Genomic DNA, 21,391 nt, shown 5'->3' with positions numbered 1-21,391 from the left:
GGATAAACCAAAATGACAGACGTCAGGGCTTGGGTACATTCACTGTGTCTTGAACCACTGAGCAGTTCGATCCTTACGTAAGACTGCAGCATGCTGCCAGTCCCTTGTATCGGCAGTGTCTGAAGTGAGCACTTCACGTGGCCCTTAGCCATCATGAGCAGACCAATACTAATTTGAGACATCAACTGTACACGTTACGTAACTGTTTCTCCTTTCAGCCACACGGGCAAAGTGTTTCCTACTGATTGTGGCAGTAGCAGACATTTAATTTTAACTTGCCGCTAAAATAAAATGTTCTGTGGGTAGAAGGAAGCATATGGGTGGATAAAGAGAATGCAGGTTATTCATGTCCCAACGTGAATGTGTCCGAAAGGTCAGCACTGTGTTTTTGAGTTGGATTTGCGTGGCCAACTTAGTCTGACAAAGTCTGCTAAAAAGTGTTCTGAGCCCCATTTCATGCCTGCTTTTACTAATGTGGCCAAAAGGAAAATTGCAAACATTGGGAACTGGTTTTTAATTAAGCTTCTGCTGCTGCTCAGTAAAACACGTGGTTTTAAAAGTGTCCTAAAAACACTAGTGTAATTTTCATTCACTTAGAAATGTACTGACCTGGCATTTTGGACCTGGTCAGGAGGACAGAGCCAGAATGTGGAAAATGCAGTTTCAGCTTTTAAAAGCACAAGAGAATATGACAGCTCTCAGTGTTACCACATAAGGCATTCTACCTGAGAGAAACCCATGACATGCCAACAGAAACTTAATGTTGTATGGGATTATAGTGTGTTTGGATGTACTGAATTTACCCTGTAATGAATCCAAGAGCAGATTTTTCTCTGGCCTACCTGCAGCCGTAGTCTTTGTGGGGTAGCCTGCAGCCACACAATCCTCTTGGGGCAGGAGGGGACCTCACAGACAGCCAGGCCGTCTGCCTTGTCGCCTCTCCAAAATCCATCTGGCTTCTTACTGACCTAAAAAGAAGCAGGTTTTCATGTGAAATGACCCCCTGGGATTGTCATTTCTTCTGTCAAGAGGTGTCACTTGGATGTGGCTAAGTCTGCAGTGGGATGTGTGGCCCTTGGTGGGTTTGAATATAAGGTTTTACTTTAAAGCATGCTGGATGCTGCTTTGTTTCCTCTGGAGCTTATAGAGCAACCAAGACAAGCCAGGACCAAAGAGCATCATTCCTGGTTTGGGAGTGGGAGCGCAGTCCCAGACCCCAAAAACACAGCCTGCAGCTGTCATCTGGTGTCAAATGAGCTGTGGGCTGTCTTTTGCAATGTGCTGTGCTCCCTTGGATTGCATTTGGTGGAACAATGCCAGCCAAGATGCAGTTGCATTTATTCTGAAAGCGTCTCATACTGGAATGATACTGTGACAGTGCTGTAGGTGAAATATCTGTGTATGGGAGGACGTGTGGGTTTTAACCCACACCTGCGCAGGGTGAGGCAGTTCAGGGCAGAGGCTGGGTGAAGGCGGTGTTGATGACCTGCCAAGAGTTTAAAGGCAGGACTGGATTTTATTTATTTTTTACCTCAGGAGTTTGCAGCTGCCCATATCTTCAGTTTTGAGGTGTGTCATTCCTTAGCTGATTGCTGGCCCCAGCCAGCTTAGTTAAAGATTGTTTGAAAATCAAACAGTGATACCTCTGAAATATTGGAAGCCATTTTGATATGTTTGTTTAGTCAGGACTGTTAGTGGAGAGGGCAGAAGAAGTTAAGATCTCCCCATTCCTTTTATGACCTTGGTGGCTACTTGTGGGTTTAGGTAGCTGCACCCTTTTGTGGCAAGGTGAGGATAATGAGGGTAATGTCACTTACTGACCTTTTAGGGCAATCTGGGTAAGTAATTCTGTTGTAATGTGACACGACATGCTAATGTAAAGCAAACTGCTCTGTTCCTGCATCCCACAGGCTCGCTCCACAGGATGTTGGGGAAACAATTTGGAGTAGAAAAGGGGTTCGGGCAGGCCATAGTGCTTCAGCAGTTTTCACAGATCTTCCACAGCACTTGGTAAGTAACTGCGGGGCTCTTATATACTGCCCAGAAGCTACTACCACAAGTGTATCTCCACAAAACCAGGGGGCTGCCCTGCTGAGGCTTCACTGACAGAAATATCAACATTTCCATTGCGCACAGGTGTGACAGGCCGCGCAGATTTGTCAGGGAATGCTCGATTTCTGACACAGGACAGGGCACACGAGGCAGGGCACAGAGCAGAAAGGATTTCTCTTGCCAAGGCTGTCACAACATTTATGCTGTCTGTCCGTGCCCGGTGCCATCTGGGTCCCCGGGGGCTGCAGGGTGGGACAGAGCCCGGCGGGGGCCGTTTTGTGTGAGGGGAGAGGTGTGAGGGGAGAGGTGTGAGGGGCACTGGAGACGGGGTCGTTCCCTTGGGTTGGGGGACCCCCGAACAACCGAAAGGGGCCAGCAGCGGCGGCGGCCGGGGCCGTGAGGGGAGGCGGTGTCGCCATGTCCCCGCCCCGCGGCGCTCTCCCCGCAGCCGCCCGCCCTGCGCCGCCGCCGCCGCTGCCATTGGGAGCCGCGCCGAGCCCAGCCCAGCCCAGCCCAGCCGCCGGTCCCGCTCCGCCGCCATCGCCATGAGCTTCTTGTTGTGAGTAACCGCGGCCGGGGGGGGGGTTTGGGGGCGAGGCGAGGGGCCCCTCTCCGCGCCTCCCTTCGTCCCCTGCCGCCCGCTGCCTTTGTGCCCCCCTCCCGGCGGCCGCGGGCCCCGAGGCAGCGGCAGGAAGGCGGAGGGGAAGGCTTCGTGGGGAAAACACCCATCTTCCGCTCTTTAATTTTAACCTTCCCCTCGTTATGTGTACTCCGGAGAGCGGTTCAAAGTTAATTCCGGGCTCAGGCTGCCCGGCAGGGTGGATGGCGCTAATGAGGGGGGGGGGGGGGGGGGGGGGGGGTGTTGTTGGCCGCGGCCCTAAAAAGCTCCTCGAGGGGCGAGGGGCGCAGGAGCCGGCATCTCGCAGTTTCGCTTCGTAGACAACAACTGGCTGAACTTCGGTCCCTCCCCGTGGGGACAAAAGACGAGGTACTTGTGACAATTACCGCGAACCGGTTGAGTGACCTATTAATTAAAGAGGAGATGCGCTCTAGGGAAGGCAGGGAAAACGCAAGCGGCCGAAAAAGGAGCCCTGGCGGGGCGAAGCTCGCCCAAGGCCCTTGCCCCGCCGAGTGCCGTGCGAGCAGCGAGCGGGACTGCTGCCAAAACCTCTGACACTGGGTACAGGCTCACATTGATCACCACCAGCTGTACCAGCAGCCTGCTTCCCGAGGAGACGCTTCACCAGCGACCGGGCTCTGCGTGGGGACGGGTAACACCACCGCCAGCTACCATCCTCTGAACCTCCTCCTGGCCTTTCTCTTGTAACCCTGCTGCACCACAGCAGCTTGCCTGTAATTGCACTCACGCTGCCGTGCCCCACGAGGGATTTGAAAGGCTCCTCTCAGCCGCAGGGCCGTGGCTGCGAGTCAGAGGTGGGCACAAATTGACCGTCCGCGGCTCCAGGAGCGCTGCTCCTAATGAGAAGCCCAGCTGTCCCCCTCCGTCATCGTTCTCAGCTGCTGCAATGGGGAAGGGGGACAGGGTTTCTCAGCCGACGGTGTCCTGGGAGTCTGGTTTGCAAATTAGGCAGCCTCACGCTCCGTGGCATTTGGCTAACTGGTAACGGAAAAGCGTGAAACCCTCCACCCTCTGTCACAGGCAATAATGAGATTTTTGTTGCTTTTTCCAGACCCTTCTGAAACCTAGGAAAGCAAACCTTCCCCCCGCTCACCCCTGCCTCCATTGTTTCCAGTAGTCCTGCTGGTTGAAAAATAGAAATGGAAACTGAAGTTGTCGCATGGCAAAGCGAGAGATGCTGGCAAAGCTGTCACAGCTGTTGTTGGCAGAGTGTGGTCAACGACACCTCATTTGCTCATCTGCAGTTTAGAAATGGATTTTTACAAAACAATTTCCTGAGATGCCCAGTAGGCCTCAGGGAGACCAGGAAGGCTGTGTGTGTTACTTGCAAGTGCTGATTATTTTTCTTAGTACCCAGAAAGTCAGCATCACCTTTTTTCCAACTTCGTGTTATCTTGATAGAGCTATTTGGTGACAGCAGTCGGACATCTTTACACTTGTACTGATGTAGTAGTTCAAACTTTTATTTTGTGTTGCAAAACCCTCACATTTTCATAGTACTTTTAAAACAGATTTTCAGAGTGTTTTTTTTCTCCCCCTTTTTCACCACAAGTTTCCTTGGTCTGGAGGTAACAAAGTTGTATTTTGTCTGTGTGGTCCTGTTCTCTTTTTGTGAACAGGCTCGCGATTTTGAACGCGCAGTAGAAGTGCAGCAGCTCAGGGCTGTCAGTGTTTAGAAACACTTTCTGAATGACGATGAACCTGTCACACAGGTTTATCATCAGCCACTTGGCTGCAGTTTGTCAGCTTGACACTCGAGTACGGTATCAAAAGCCACGTTCTGCTCGCAGACTTTGTTTGCTGTCAAATAGCAGGGTGATTGTGCTTGGATAACACAGGGTGCTTGGGGCCCCCCTCGCAAGCCGGTTGCACGGTCCTTGTCCACTGACGAATCCGTTGCTATTCTTCTCTGTTGCTAGGGCCAGTGACATATAAAGCTACATGGGGAGAAAAATCAAGGGAAACCATTGTCTTCTCTCGCTATGGATAACATTATAAAAAGGGTGTCTTTTGAGACGAGTCACTGAATTAATACAACTTGGTTTTGACAGCAATTGTTATTCTCAGTGTCACCATCTTCTCTTTCTGATCAGTTTCTTCCTTTCTGAAAACACTTCCTATAGACTTCTGCAATGGTTAATAGGTGATCCCATTAAAAAATAAATGATTTTAAAAAGGGAATTGAACTAGAAAATATCTCTAGTTCCAAAAAAATTCAACTTGACAAGTTCTTTCTAAAAGAACTTACAGCTTAGTTGCAGGTACGGTAGCTTACATCTCCATGAAAAAAAAAAAAATAAAGATAGTTCTGGTAGGCGTGCCATATGGTAACACGCTGGTGTTATCCTACGCTGGCAAAACTTATGTAAAAAAGCAGCTAGATAAAAGTAATTTATTTTTAAAAGGAAAGTTTTTTTTTTTTTTTTATTGGTGTTATGAAACCCTATTTTTTTATTGATTTTTTTAATAAAAGCTGTCTGCATAGTCTGTAAATCCCTCTCAGAAAATTCCAATGTATGGTGTTCCAGGAGTTTCTTAATACTGGATTTGTCTAAGCAGTCATAAGTGGTGAGACCTTGGCAGAGTAAGAGCTGATGGAAACGCCACGTAATGGTGGGGATGAGTAGCCCTTGTTTGAGGGGGGAATTGGTTTATGAATCAAAATGAAGTTAACTTGTAAACCAAAGAGGGGAAAGATGTGCTCTTTGCTACCTAACGCGGTATGGTAGAGCCTCTAGCAGTTTGTTCTGTGTGGGGGTTGTTGTGGTGTGGTTTTTCTTTTTTTTTTTTTTTTTTTTTTTGAAGTCAGAGTTTCTCTGTGTCTGAATCTGTGGGGAAGGTGCAGTGGGACATTCCTCTTTCCCTTACGTCTCTTGTGGAACAGCATCAAAATCAGAACTGGTGGTTTTGTTTCCGGATTTAAGAGTGTTATGGGCCTCCCGAATTCCCAGCCTGCTCCTGCTCTTGAACATCGTGGCTATTTCTTTCTCCTTTAGCTTTCCTCGATGCTCAGTTGCTGCTACTTAACCTGTTGGAAAAGCTGTTTAAAGTGGGCAGAGTTCCTCAGCTTACTCTAGTCCAACAGAGCAGCTGAGCGCTTCGTGAGTGCTCCTTCTGTAATTAAAAGCTGGAGATGTGTTTCTCTCCTCTCGAGCAAGGACTCCCACAGCAGACTGTTAGGCACTTCTGAACGGGGATTTCACTCACTGAAAATCAATGTGTAGGCATTCACAGACCGTTAGAAACGGCACGCGTGCTTGTCCAACATCAGATGATTTTGTTCTCTTTATTTTAAAATACAGGTTTTACAGGAGAGAGCGTGACCTGTTCTTTGCTTTGACTAGTGTAATACTGCTGTGCCGGCTGGGTTCCTAGAGAAGAGATCAGGGTAAAGGCTTTGGGAACATGAATATGTTGCCTTACCACAAAATTGATGCATTCAATTCTTTTATTTTTTTTTTTTTGAAGAGTACTGGGAATGAAAGGTTTCAGCTTGCCTATGAGTAAATCAGAGAGGGGATTGCAAAACGTATTGCCAAGTTTTTAAAGATTTATTTATTTTTGTTAGGCCTTAATAACTGTAATTTTGAGTTTTGAGGAACCCAGAAGGATTCTTTAGAGGTAGAGTTCATATGGATTCAGCTGTGACCCTGAACTACACAGGAAGTAGTTTTTCTACTTTTCTTTTTTTCCCCTCTTTTTTTTAGCTGCTTATATTTTTCACTGAATGGTCGGCTGTTGAAATACACACTCTCATCTGAAGTTGGTGTGTCATGTTGTTCAAGCACATCGTTCCAATTGCAGTGTTAGTTAACTCTGTGTTTAATTCCTGTTTTGAAAGGCTTGCTGTCAAGAGATTTGCCCCTTGGCTGGCAGCTCGTCGCTTTTAAGGAAGGGAGAACCAAAGAACAGCAAGCTTCCAGAAACCATGGTGATGAATGCAGCATTACAGCTCACACGGAAGTGTCCGTGTTCCCCTTGCACTACCTGTAGTACAAGTCATTTTCCAATTCTCAGACTGCTGAAAAACACCACTTAAAGTGCGCTCCCCTCCTCGCTTGTCTTTGCCAAAGACCATAAAACAGTTTGTTAGCGTGCAGTGTGCTGATGCACTTGTCATCCTTCTTACGAGCTGGTTGAGGAAGCTAAACAGCAGAAAACTACAAATTCCTTTTTGGCAGGATTAGTTTTTTGCTAATTTAGCTACTGGGGGTGATGGTGTAGCGAGACTAGGGGATGGTGCTCGAGTAGTGGAAGCAGCAGGAGTGTGTGGACATGGCAAAAGCCAGGGAGGAGGATTCTTTCTTTTCCATGCAAACTTGCAGTTGAATTAGCTTGGGTGTCTGATCAGACCTCAGATTTAATCCGGCTCTGTGTGCATTGCTGCCTTCTGAGACAGTTGAGTCCTTGCTGTTCCCTGGTCACCGATTTTGTTCTTTCTGGATGAGTTTGGTGAAATGTCTGCTTGTCACAGTAACCTAACGTAAGCTTCTTAAAAGCAGCTGACCAAATTTGCATACCATGAAACGCAAATGAATTGGAGCCAGCAATGCTGGAGTGCTGCTGCCTTATCGGTAAGGGCGGCGGTAGGGGACTGCAGAGCTCAGTTTACGCAGGCACTGGCTTCGTGTCGGAAAGAATGAGTCTGCCTCTGAGTAACAGAGCTGGGCAGACCCCACTCAGCCTGCAAGGTGCTTGGAATTGGGCTTGAAAAGAAAGCTTTCCACTAATAGGCTATTTTGGGGCACACCTCATTGGTGAAGTGAAGGATTGACACTTGCAGATGTTCTCGGATGCTTCTCTCTCCACATGGAAGCCTCAGTTTAAAGTGAAGAAACAAATACGCCAAGAGTGGCATTGTTCAGCGTGAAAGTTGTGTGTACTGCATGGCAGTGGATGTCCGGTCTTAATTGCTTCCTAATTGTTTGTTTTTATGCCACAATTGCTTTCCCTTGTTTGTTCTTCTCTCTGTGTTTGCAATGTAAGTGGAGCTATGCAATTAGCTGTTTACATTTGTCAGATGAGAACGGTGGTGGAACAAGGATCGCTTTTAGGGGAGGATTTGAGCAGGTGTGACGTAGCTTGGCTTTTAATCTGAATTTAGGATCTCATCGTGGCAACAGGGAACTCTGGTAAGGACAGCCCAGGGGTCCCGCTTACAACTTAGGGTGTATGTGTCCTGCAAGATACGTCTTTTTTGATTGAAAAAGGATGAAATAAGAGAAGCATTGGGTTTGAGAGTCACAAGCGTGATAACATCATGCCCAAGGCTGGCAGAGTGAAGCTGCTTGTTTGGCTTAGAGAAGTAAATTGCTGCATTTAATTATGCCACCTTAAGTCTTACGTAGTGAGCAGTAACAGATTCTGCTGCCAAAGCTATCAATAAGCCTTTGACCCACAAATCAACTTAAACCACAGAATATGCTTTGAAGTGCTTCTAGCATTTGTAAACTAAGCCATTTCGTATTAAAATCGAGGCACAGTGAACTTGCTGTTTGGTTTTTGTCTTTTTCAAATGTGCAGAGAGGGAGGTTGTGGGCTGTCTGTATTGAAATGCTGTAGAATCTGGTTTTGGCTATAGCCAAATATAACTTAATTACTTTTCACAGATTTTTTTTTTTTAATTCCTCTAGTCTTTAAATGTAATGAGGTGGGACTATAAGGGTCCAGTGCTTTGTCATATCTGTGCGTGTTGCTTTTTTAACCGTGGCATTTCCTTCCCTTCCACTTCCATAGCACTTCTGTGGCACTGTCTGTCATTCTTGTAACTTCACCGGCTGCACACATGCCAGAGTCACCGAAGAGAAGTTGCAGAGGACGTATTTGCAGCCATGTGAGCTGCTGTGCTTTAGGAAGGTTGACACAGGTGAATGATGACAAAAGTGGGAGGAAAAACTGGAAAAGTTCTTTTTAAAAATGTCTCTGTGGGACAACTATGGACAAGAAAATTGCTGTTCTTGGAGCGTGCAGCGGGAACTCTTTCAGAGAAAGAGATCTGTTCTGTTTTCCTCTTTTGGGATGAAACACACCAAATGTTAAAATTGAGCAGGGTGCTAGAGAATTCCCTACAGAGCTGTCATGCATTGTGACTAGGTTATCTGAATCCATGTGTGCGCAGCCTTGTTGGATCAGTTTGAAGCAGGTGGTAAAGAAATAACCACAAAGTTACGCAGCTTTGTGCACTGTAGCAAAATGCTTTGTGCGTCTCAGAAGTGTTCTTTTGTATTCAGGTCGTGGCTTCTCATTTCTAATAAATAGGCTGAGTCAGCAGACACCACATTCATGCGTACGAGATGGTAATTTTGTGTTAATAAATAGGCAGCTCCCCACAGTGAATTCACGAAGGTGAAAGCAGTTTATCCTTGCAAATATATTTTTGAAACATTGAAAAGCGGTGAATTGCTGATGACTTGGAAGTGAATTCATTCAGTCTTCACTGGACTTTTTTTCAGTTTCTCTTCGGATAAGGTCCACCTTCTTGGTCCTCTTAGGCCCTTCAAATCACTGACTTCTGTTGCACGGCTTTAACTTGCAGATTTAAGGGGACTTTCTCCCTGCCTCCTCCAGCTCACAGCTGTTCCTCGGCAGGAATCCATTCCTTTTGTTATTCTTACATACCTCCTGTGATCCTTGCCATATTTCAGTTTAGTTTTATTTGAAGCTTGCTCCCTTCCCACCTTCTTGTTTTGCTTGCCTATCATTGCATATTATCTTTTCATTTGGTAGCTTGCCTTCAGAGTTAATTACTTGTGTCCTAGGGATATGAGCACTGCTGACGTACAAAATCTTTCTCCCTTCTTCAGTGAAGAAGAACGTGTTGCAGACTAGAGCTGGGAACGCCTGAATTTGCTGTCTGCATCGCAAGTTGAATTCCTTTCTTTACGGCAGAGAGAATAAATGATTTTAATTAAGCTTTGGTAAATTCCTCTTTTGCTAAAAAGTGAGACATCTGACTTCTGATAGAAAAACAGTTTGAATCCAGATAATGATCAAGTGGGCTTTCCATTTTGACCTTAATGAAGTGACCCACTATGTGGTAGCTGATATTTTTATTGCATTTTTACCAGCTCCAGTGGTACAGTCCTGGTTTCACTTGAATGGAGCAATTGTTTTAGGGACTTGCTGAGTGCTCTAGATCCAGGGATCAAAATGGCATTACAGTGTCTTTTACACGTCATACAACAGAACTTTTTTTTTTTCCTAATGCTGAAGTGTAACGTACAAGCTAACTTTCACCAAAAAAAAAATAAATCTTGAAGTTACTTTTGTATAAAAGTTGGTTTCTTTCTCTCTCTCTCTTTTCTTTTTTTTTCCTTTAAATTCAAGTGCTGTTACTAATTGTTGTGGTTGACAGCTCTTAAAATTTCTTGTTGCAGTGTGAGGGGACAAGAGGAAACTCTGTATACAGGTTCACAGGAGAACACTTAAACTGACTGTGGACTCAACTGTCAGAGGCACAAGCTGAACTAATGCCAAGAGAGGTGTTCTCCTGTGGAGGTAGGAGCAATTGTTCCACCTCAGACGTTGTGCACAGGTGGATTTTCTTGTTATGGTACTTTGCAAGGCACAGGCAGCTTCTGCTGAAGGTGGTTGCACACACCACATACAAGATTGTATTAAGTACGGGGGATGTGTAAGAAATACTTGGTGATGAGATAATGCAGTGTATTTTTGGAAAGCTGGTAGATTATTCATTACTGCCTCCTGTCCGTTTCTTCCTGTTGTTCTCTGTTATTTCTTGTCTCTCTTGTTCTGGTACTTCCTGAATCCAGACCCCATTTTACCAATTAATCAATTTAGAAATGTAACCTTAGGTATATGCTCTGAGGTTTCTGCTAGGAAATTGACAGCTATTTTTTATTCACTGTAGTTGTATCATCAGCCTGTTCAGCTTGGGGGTTAAAATAAAACCCAGCCTTTTAAGAAGTGCTGAAGTGATTCCTTTTCCATTAAAATTCAGTTAAGTTTCTCCTTTTTTCTTGCTGCCTTTTTCCTAAACACATTACCAGATTACTCTTTTTACTGAGTTTAAAAGGACTGGAGACTTTCCTTTTAAACTAAACAGTTGTTAGTAATTTTTTTTTCTTGGATGCCCTGCTGTGCTTTCGTAGGTTGTATGACTAGATCTGCTTTAGTCATTCATAAAGCATTGGTTTTCAAAAGCACTGATCAGCATTTTGGGAAACCATCCATGTTCTGAGGCGTGCTCTTCAAGCACTATATTTGGTGTATAAGTCAGGATCTAATTTGATATTAGAGCCAACTTTTATTGCTGTAATTCATCATCCTCAACAGCGTGTAGATTGCCTTCTGAAAAGCTGTGCTTGCTACCTTCTTAGATGTATTTAAAGGGTGTGACTGTTGGCAGCAGATGCAGTTTAGGATGGGATGCAGAGGGCATTGGTAACGTAAAGGCATACAGAGAATTGAGCTGAATACAAGGAAATCTCTGTAGCAGAATAGTTTGCCATGCAAAGTAGCTTATTCCTTTGGTATGGGGCACTTTGGTCCTTGTTCTGTGAAATTGCCAGAGTGCTGCAGTAAAGAAATCACAGATGGGGAAATGCTGTTAATCACAAGCTTCATTAATTGTCTCCTCAACCTCCTTTCCTTGTCTCCTGCTCCACAGTCTGGATGCTGCTGCTGGACAGTGAGGCTGCCTGAAGCAAGCTGGAGCTCTCCAGACCACTTCATGATGTTTTCAGTCACATGTTGAAAGATCTTGAACTCCTTCACACCTACTTACATGGTTTAGTAAACCGTCTTTCTTTATGAGCGTTCCAGTGTTCCAGTAGCTTTTCCTTAAACACAATCAGTTGAGTTACAAAACGAAATAACTTACTCATAGATTTATCATTCCTTAGGAATTTCCTCGGTTGTGTCTTCTGTAACGGTACTGTCTAGTTTACATTTCTGATCATTCATGGGCGCTCACATTCTGTGGTTGATTTGTTTCTCTCTCCTGTTGGTATTCACTTTGGCTGCCAGGGCAGGACTTCAGCATTGCTGCTTCCCTCAAGACAAAAAAATAATAAAAAAAATTGTTCTGTTCCCTTGTGCTCCGCATGACGTTCAAGTTCCTCATTCTGCTTTTTATGTTTCCATGCGTCTGCGTAACATGTGCAGGATCATTCTCACTCCCACAGCTGTTACCAAGCATCTTCCCCCTGTCTAATTGATTTTCTTCGGAGCATAACATTTTCTTGGAAACAGCCGAGTGACGGGTTCTAAGAGCTTCTCTAAAACCAGCAAACGTTCTGCCTGCATTTGCTCTCTGGTCTTTGCCTTCACCGTGCCCAACGTACAGAGAGAAGTGCTCTGAGATGGTTCAGGTGGCAGACTTCTCCAGGTGGAGTCCTCCTGCAGGTGTCAGTGCTCTGGAGCAGGGTAGCGTTAGGATTTGTTAACACGACGTATTATAAGATGTATTATAATCTGTCGCAGGCACCTGGCTCTCAATTCTGAATTTGCTTGCCACTGGGCAGGACTGCACCCTCTGTGGCTTTATTCCCATGCAGCAGTCCTTGCTGCAGGCTATGTACGTACAGCATCCTTTTAGCAGCCTTTCAGCCTCTTGCAGTAATCTGCCATTTACAGCTTTACCGAGTCCTCTTTCTTCAAAGGAAAATGCGCTCCGTACATTCATGTACAGTAGAAATAAGTGTTCGGATGGCTTTTTAGTGCTGGGTTTTATGTATGGGAAACGGTTGGGTTTACAAAAGAAGTGTAGCTCTACTGTCTGCTGAATGATTTATTAGGCCCGTTCATTCAGAAAGCTGAGGGTTGAACCTTCGTGGAAACTCAACTTTGAAGCATAACTGGGTGAAGTTGTGACTTTTGTTTGAATTCACGCTGTGCCCTCCCTTTTAAGGGAGCTAATGCTAATTGACAGAAATAAGGATTTCCTGGGAAAAGAGGGGAACATTAGTAGGAGAAAAAAAGCGCTATTTAGTTTGCAGAGAACTCAATTAGTGACTGAAATGATAAAGATACTGAGCGGTCCTTGGGGGAAAAAAAAAGAAGTAGTTGGGGAGGAGGGAATACTTCATGTTTGCCTCTTTCAAAGTTGCTTGTTCTTTTAAAGGAGTACGTGAATATTAGGATATTAGAATATGTAGAAATAAATCTGGTTTTGCCCTACAATTTCAGGATACGTTGTGTGTGTGTGTGTGTGTGTGTACATACACTGTAAATGCCCACATTCAAATAGTAAAGGAAACTGGATCTAACTGAAAGAACCCAAGAAAACAGCCCGCTCTTCAGCTTTCTTTGAAATCCAACTTCAGTGTGCCCTACAACAAACTCCGCGAGTGACGGCAGCGTTGTGTTTGCGTCGAGGCAGGCAGTGGATGCCAGGAACATGCAGCAAAACGTTCTGGATGATCTCGGTTCCTTCTTGCAGCAGGTTTTCGAATGTTTGACAGAGGAGGATGTGTGGAGATCCTTGGGTCTCTTGCTGCTACTGCAGAAATCTCTGCTGGTAGCCCTGGTTAAAGGTTTTGGGTGTTTTGCATGATGTGCTTTTTCTTTCTCCTTTAAACCAGTGATTAAGTGACTGTTTTTCTGTCTAGCCATAAAGAAAATTTCAGTGATGATAGCAGCTCGTGGTAGATTTCTCATCATAAAATACATGGGATTTCTTTTTATTACAGTAATCTTAAAATTACCAATGTTGCCATGGCTTTGAGGGGAGAAAAATGAGGGCAGAAGACTCTTGGGAGGCGGCAATTTTTTATACCATGCACATATTTCAATTGCTCTGCTGTCTTCATGTCAGCCTGCCTGTCCCCACGAGTCGAAAGGACACACGTGGCTGAATATGTACTGCTTTTTTCCCCTCCAAGTTTCTCTCCAGTGGATTCTCTTCCATTCTCCTTCTTGCCTCTGTGCCCTGTCCCTCTCCTTGCTTTGCCCAGCACTGCTGTCGGTCCTGCAGAGGACAAGGCTTTCGAAGTTGAGTCACATCTGCAACTGTTGGCTGCTCTGGGAGTGAGTTTGTGTTTTTGAGTACGCACACAGAGCTCTGGTAGTATCCAGCGAATGCGACTCTGGCTTGCTTTGTTTATTTTGAGGGTTTTCCAGGAGATGAAAGCGTATTAAGTGACCATGCTGTAAGTCAGACAAGGGAATTTATTTCGTGTGCAAGCATAGCAAACAGATGATGACTTCTGGTTACGGGATGGTGTTCTGGATGCTTGCCTCTTCCTTGCATTAGGAATTGTGCTTACTTCGGAGAAAGGCTGCATCCCGCGGGGTGAAGAGCTGGAACACCAGTGCCACCTACACGGGTGGGGTTGCAGCAGACTCCAGCGTCGTAGCACAACGCCTCCCCTTGGCTCATCCTGAGGACCAGAGGCAGAGAGACGCAGAGACTGCCTTGCTCAGGCAGCTGTCCACAGCCACCGAACACCTTGGGGGATTTGGCACCAATGTGTTGCTGCAGGGCACACAGGTTTCTGAGGGCAGAACGAAATGCCAGCCTCACGGGACCAGTCCCCTGCCCCCAGGTATCCCACTGAGCCTCTGCCTCCCAGAGGGCTGCCTAGAAGTAATGGCAAGAGCTCGTCTTCAGCCCTGTTCTGCTGCAACAGCATCCAACTTAGGCTGGACGAACCCTGGATTTGCTTGATTTCACTGCCTGAAATGTGTATGCATAGAAAGGGGAAAAAAAAATGTGGTTTAAAAATGTGGAAGTGTACATGTTATGACAGCTTGCAACACTGGGTGTTGATGGTTGGGACAAGCAAAAGCAAAAACATTCCTCAAGGCTACCCGAAGTAACTTTTTTCTTGCTGGATGTGAATCATCTGATAAACTTCTTTTAACATGTAGAGTCTTGCATATTGTGTGTTTTAAGAACCCCTGATAAGATTATGACATTTTAATCTGCCTCTTCTCGTAGCATCCTGTGTGAAACACTAATCTACGAAGACAGTTAATTTCCCAAGAAGGGGAAGCCAGATTTTTGTTCTCAATCTCTATCCGTTAACAGGATAGAGAGAGATTTAAAACTTCCTTGCAATACCTATTTCACAGTCAGAAAGCAGTATTTTCTCCTTTGGTAGAAGGAGTTATAAAAACCAGTGGTCATTATAGCCCTTGGAGAACATGATCAGGTTGAAAAGCATGTGGGAAGTTCAACTTACTCCAAGTTGTAGCAAAGATAGCAGGTAGGATGGGGAAGGACCGATATTAGTACTTCACTGAAGGAATGGGGTGCGGGATTTTCTCTGGCTTTATATTTGCCCATTTCCAGCCATCTGAAGAAGCATTTCTTTTAGGAATAACCCGTGTTGTTTTGCAAGCCTTGCCAATTCCACGTGCTGGAAAATGAGTTTTAAATCCCCCAGGTCTGCACTGGATTATTTTTAGAGGAGGAAACTTTCAGATGCATGTTTGCTGGTGGCTTTTTTTAAGCGTGGCTTTCAGCGCTTAAAGAAATGGTGTTTGAAACTAAACTTCTTCCTTCCTTTCCCTTCCAGAAGGCCCCTTGCCTTTGTGTTTCCTAACTGTTAACCTTGGCTTGGTGTGTTTTGTTTTTGGGATCTCCTTGCCTGCGCGTCACCGGGAGGTGGGAACAAAGCCCCACACCTGCAGGGTGAAGCCTGTGGAAGGAAAGCTGCGCTCAGGAAGCAGTCCTGTTCCGGAGCGAGCAGGACCACCTCGGGGAACGTGGCAGGGTGGTTTTGCACAGCAAGGCTCCGAGCCCAGCTGGTGCCTTGGCAGAGCTGGGAACTTATTCCTGAAGGTGCTCCACAGAGCTTCTCGACCTACAGTTTCCTACAGCAGAGTGTATAAGTATTAAAAACAACATGTCTTGTACCTGGAGGAACGACCCTGTGTCTGTGAAATTTTTACCTGATTCGTCTTTTAAAACAAAGAAACAAGACCAGCAACACAACCCAGGGCTTGGAATTGCTTTCTAAGCCCTGCCTTGCATTTTGGGAGAGCAGGTGTGTTGCGCGAGGAGCTGGCAGCTCTTAACTCTTGCCCAGACGGGCTGCTTCGATTTCCTGAGTGATCTCGGTGGAGTTTGTGTTTCCATGCGAGGGAAGGGAATTATGCTACGTACAGCTTCATGTTTAGGAAAGTTATTTTTGTTAGGCGGCAGTGCTCTCGAGAAGCGTGTTGCTTTTCTTAGTGCTCAGAATAATACAGCGATGGCGGCTGAAGAATTTACACAAAGGGACGTTTTTCTGGGTGAGAGCTAGCAGCTTGTGCGCTTCCAGTCTCTGCTGGCTTTTAACTCTTCCACGGCATTGAATGGCCTCCAAGTCCCAATTAGGGTTGAGTTGGGACTCAGTACTGCACTGTCTTAGAGCACTTCCAGCTCCACGTCTCATTTCAAGCCATTAACCTGCTCTTATCAAGGGGTCTCACAGTCATCTTCATGGAAAGTAGTGTCAGGTGAGAGAACAGTATTTCCAGCTGCCTGCAGCTCTTGCAGAGCTGGCCTCTGAAGTTTCTCATCCTGCCCCAGAGGCCCGCAGAAACGCTCACGGCACACGCAGCCTCTGGCCACGGGACTGAAGCTCCCTCGCTGTCTTTCTCGGTCGTAGGCTGGTGGTTGTTTTATCTGCCTTTAGACCTGCTGGAACATCAAAGGGGTGTGAGGTTGTGAAAGATTTGCTTCCTGAATTCTGATGGTGGGTTTGATACCTCCAAACAAGTGAACGATGAGATGGGCTTATTTTAATGAGTGGAATCAGACTGGAAAATAATTGACTTTTTGGTATCGTAAAAGCTGAAGAAAGTAATGCCTGGCTCGCACACCTTCTGTCTTCAGAACAGAAATGTTGTGACTACTCAGTTTTATAAATAGAAATGCTCAAGTTACATCTTGTCAGTGCAGATTTTGAGCATGTATGATTTAATTTACCTGCTCTCCTTCTGCTGCTGTGATTGTCACTGAGAATGAGCTTCTACATGCTGAAGCTATTGATTTGCTTTCCAAAAAGCAGCTTAAGCTTTTATTTTAATTTCTATGTTGACATCTTGGCTATTGGGAACTAACACGCTCCTACTCTGATGCGTCTATTCTTAGCAGCATGTTACAATTGTTATTGTTTGAAGGCCTGAAATGCTTGCTTTTCTGGAATTTAGCTCTCTCCTTCCAGTGTTTCTGTGTCTTGGAGTTGAAAAGGAGGCGTGGCGGGAGAAGGGAGACAAGGAGGCACAGAAGGAAAACGTGGGGACTTCTCTGATAAATTCACTCCTTGGCCTGCGGCAGCGAGTCCCTGCCTCAGTTTCCCTACGTCTAACAAGACGCTAATGATGCCTACTTCAAAGATGCTTTGTGAGGATTAATTAATGCCTGCAAAGGCCTTTGAAGATGAAGAAGCAGGATTTGAAATATGGAAAGTTTCCAAGCCCCAGGTGAATGTTCTGTGTGCTGACTTGAGTTCAGCTTTTTCTGAATCTCTCGAGCTCCTCCAAAAATTGGGAGGGGCTTACATCAGCTGGGCCCTGGTGGTGGATGCTTTAGGGAGACATGGAGTCTTGTGGCTATACATGCAACATTTAGTAACACGGACATTCCCTAAGGAAAGAAAGTTGATATCCCCTGGATAAAACAGTCCACTGATGAGCCCTGTATGAAATGATTTAAGGTAATTGCAGCACTGTGCTCTTGAGCTGCCAGGTGGCCTGAAACAGATGGGAGGAGCAATGCTGTGTTTACTTTTTTTCTGCATAAGGATGCTAACTTTTCTGTTTGAATTCAGGTTTCCATGGAGATGCAGCAGACCTTGTAGAAATAGGTAAAAAGCTCCAGCGAAAGACTCGAGTGCACAAATCCCTTGGGTGTGAGGAGGTGTAAGCCAGGTCAGCCAGAGTGCTTCCAGCAGGACTGTGAAGGTTTAAGTGGCTCCTTTCCCCCACTTAAAAAGAAACAAACCAGGAGGTTAGGCTGGGTTTTTAACTGCTTGGATTATAAAAGATTTGCCAATGCTGTGTTTGAGGCTGGAGTGGGCTGTGAGGCAGCGTGCAAAGTGTGCTGCAAGTAGGATGCCTGAGAATTTTCTTCTGGAAGCATCATCCTGCAAACCTACGACAGGCCAGGCAGCAGGATCCGCCTCATTAGAAACCCTCCCTGTCAGCAGATGGCTAGATAAAATTACAGCTTTGGAGGAAATGTTGTGTTCTTGCTCGTAAGCACGTTGTGACGTCTTGGTGAGGCCAAGCAGCGTGTGGGCTTCTGACGGTGGGAGGCGCTCCGTGCGGCTCAGAGGTGCAGCTTCCTCGGCAGGCTTCGAGACTCGTCCTGGCACAGTGAGTCAATGGCTTTGAACACGTTTCCTGATTTGGTGCTAGGTTGAGCTGCATCTGGCACTGCTGTAGCTGCACTTACCTATAAAAATAGAAGGGCATAATTTGCTCGAAACGTTGGACGTGGGAGTAAAGGCAGCAAAACGTCCTCGGATTTGGAAGAAATTCTTGAGAAGTCGGCTCTTTCAGGAAGACTAGAAATTGGTGGTGACAAATACTGGGTCTGATGCAACGTTTCCCCATTTCGTGACCTTTTTTATGCCCAAGGAACCTCAGTGGGGTATTTGTGAGAGTTTTCTGTTCCCTTTCACAACTTCATTAATGCGATGTACGTTTTTGAAACTGAAGGAGAGTTCAGAAAGTCTCAACAGGGAAAGGTGGCTGGAACCTACCAACCAGGGGCGTTTTTAAGTTTTCAGGAGAACAGATTCACAGATGCAGCTGATTCTGTTATGACAAACATGTCATACTTCACCAAGCCTCGTATTACTGCTTGTATTATTGGTCACCAGACAGAACTTTCAGAAGTTAACTTTTCTAGTTTATGCCCAAGGGCATGGGGAAATAGATGTGGAACAGGAGGACTTTCTAAATCTGCCATAGGTAATGGATTAACATAATAGGAAGAAGGAAAAGATGCGTGTTTTTTTTTTTAAAGGCATTTACATCTCAGTGTTGGGAATCATAATGCAGGAAGAAGATGCTGCCATGTGCTGGATTTAAGCAGGATAACTCAATAAGGGAGCCTTTTGAAGGGATATTCAGCTGACGGTGCTAAGACATTAATCAAAACCATCCTCATTTATTTAAGGACAGGAGAGCTACTGAACTAATAAGTTGAAACTGTGTTTGCAGCACCATTTACAACTAGGCTGCCCATGAGCAAACTTGTCCGATGAGGGGTTTGGCTTGGGAAAGCTGTGCTGGGCTGCTGTGTCCCTGAACTCTGTAATAAGGAGCGCGTGACTGTGTGTGCAGATAACTGGCTTCACATATGGCCAACTGCACAAATGCATGGAATTCTGATAGTGGATTGCCAGAATTGCAGATATTTCCATAGTACAGGATTGCTAGCAGCCTGCATTTATCCTAATTACTTTTCCTTTGGGATGCCTGCCTGCCTTTCGCGTGAGACCATTTCCTGCTGCTTTAGGTTGGCTGCGCTGAATTGGAAAAGCAGGGATCCGAAAGGTAAAGGAGCCAAAGGTAGATACACGAATACGAGGTGGCTTGTCTGGGGGAGCTGATGAGATCAAGCATTGTGTATCCTCTCAGAGATTTTGCCAGCTTGTGGAAAGGAAGCCCCTGGATATGGGAAGGGGATAGCAGAGATGAAGTGATACCTTTTCCCGACTTGTTTTGCTTTCTCTGCTGCCTCGACCGTAGAAGATCTCTGCTGGCTGTTCACCTGACCCACAATGACTTGGTTTGTTATCTTGCAAGCTCACGGTCTGGGGTGTGAATCCTTACCTAGAGTTTGCTCAAAATAGACTGGGCTATTTAGGGAGTTCCCTCACCATTCTTTCCTTGTGCTTGGTTCTCAAACCTTCACTCCTGCTGGCTTAACCTCTGGTAACATCCAAACAGTTTCTTGGTTGAGTTACGAAGTAACTTTCTTCTAGCTACTGCTTTGTATTTTCCCCTACTGTCTCCTCCCCAAACAAAGGTTTTCTGCTGAAGCTGGAAGTGGGATGCTGCTTTTGATAACCTGAATCCCTCTGGTAAGTGCTCCCTCTGGATGGAGCTTTCCTCACCACGCTCGGGGAGCTCCCTGCACCCAGTAGTAGCCTCTGTAATGAGGCTGTGGATTTTGCCTTGGGCAATGACACCAGACCAGTTACAGCGGTTAAGTTCTTCAGTCTTCATCCCTTCATAAAATGACAGCATTGTGGAACAGAAGCTGATGTGTGTTAGGTTTTGAAACAGGGAGAGGGAAGGAGGGCTTAAGTTTTAAGAATTAGGGAATCTGTGTACCTTGAGGGGGAAGGGAATTTCTTATCTTCCTTTCTGTTTTATGATGAATGATGAACGGATGACCTGAGCTTTGGAGTGGTAGTAAGTCTTTGGCAACCTTTGGTTTGAATTTCATGAAAGTATCAGGACTTGGTTTCCTTCATTGTCATATTACGATGCAGGGAGCAAATTCTGAGCAGGTCAGGAAGTGCCGTGCTTGTCTTTATTTTGTGCTGTTTTTTCTTCTGCTTACACTGACATGCGTGGGAAGATAATACCAGGAGCTCTCGGTCTTCAGTTGCTGTGGATATTGCTTTGTGCCAGCCCTGTTCTGCAGATACACACCAAGGCAATTGCCAGATGTTCCAAGCTGTATTTTCACTCCCCTTGTTGTCACTGTGGCTATGTGTTCCCGAGGAGGAAAACCCTGCATCTCTAAGCAGTCAGTTAAAAGTGTTCTCTATTTTTTTCATGTATATGTTTTTTATTTCAACAGGTGCTCTTTCTTTTGAGTGAGTTTGAGCGTGGCCTGGCAACAAACGCAGGTGGCTGGTGGTTGGGAGGGGAAGGGAACTCCCTGAGCCGCAGTAGCTTCTCTCTCCCACTGGGAGGCAATTATTTTATTTAAGATTTGAATCTGGTATCCTTGCTTAGGGTGTAATGCAAATGACTGGGTGCATGTTCGAAGTTCCTGTAGCAGAAGAGATGGGAGCCATACACATCTTCTTCCTATGTTTGGTGTATGATCACCTATTGTGTTTTGGAAAGGAAAAATGTTGCCTTCTTTGGTGTGCATTGCGTCTCTGCCAGAGCCGTTGGCGTGTAGGGTTGTGGAAACAAGTGCTCTCCTTTGTTCGTTCTCTATTCATGGCTATAGTGTGGTGTGATGGGGAAACTGAAATGCCAGAAACAAGTTTGTTGCAGTGCAAAGTGTGACAAGGTGGCTAGGCTAGAATTGCCTCAGAGGTGAGCTACAACCCTTGCACGTTGAGACGTGTGGTGAGCCTTCAACAAAAATTTCTGTTCTGTCCTATGGAGAGCTGGGGAAATAATGTCAGGCTTGGTTAAAGAAATGAGAACTGGTCAGTGCTTGTAATGAAAATTCAGCTGCCTGGATTTCACCTCTTTGTACTTCCTTTCATTGGAATCAAGAGATCAATTTTCTTTTTCCAACCCTTTTTTTTTTTCCTTAGCCCATGCACTGAAACATTCACAAGTATGGGCTCATTTGACACTTGTTCAAATATTTACTTCTGCACGTCATGTTTCTGACATGCTAGGGGCTAACCTGCTATCCAGGCTCACTGCCATCATTTGAAATGTAGGTAACTAAACTTTTTTCTTGAGTCAGTCCGTGTTTTTCCAACAAAATTGTAGGCAGGAAAATGATCTATATGCAAGTTGTAAAAGTTGCCGTCTGTATTTTTGACAGACTGAAAGGTCTGTGTGCTGTGAAATGAGGGGAAAATGATGCAGAAA

General features: G+C 45.5%; 1 protein-coding gene across 1 annotated transcript in view; it reads left to right on the top strand.

The window, feature by feature from the left end:
• The first annotated feature begins 2,508 nt into the window (after window positions 1-2,508).
• Window positions 2,509-21,391, top strand: part of MOB1B (MOB kinase activator 1B) — a 38,988-nt gene continuing 20,105 nt past the window's right edge. The window contains exon 1 of the mRNA XM_082758493.1: window positions 2,509-2,611. Coding sequence (XP_082614619.1) covers window positions 2,598-2,611 — 14 coding nt within the window. The 5' untranslated portion in view covers window positions 2,509-2,597. The remainder of the gene's footprint in view (window positions 2,612-21,391) is intronic.

Source organism: Aythya marila (genome assembly GCF_965140915.1).
Source record: "Aythya marila genome assembly, chromosome: 4".
In the NCBI taxonomy this organism is placed as follows: domain Eukaryota; kingdom Metazoa; phylum Chordata; class Aves; order Anseriformes; family Anatidae; genus Aythya; species Aythya marila.
Note: the sequence above shows the minus strand (reverse complement) of the source record. Positions and strands in the feature narration are given on the sequence as shown.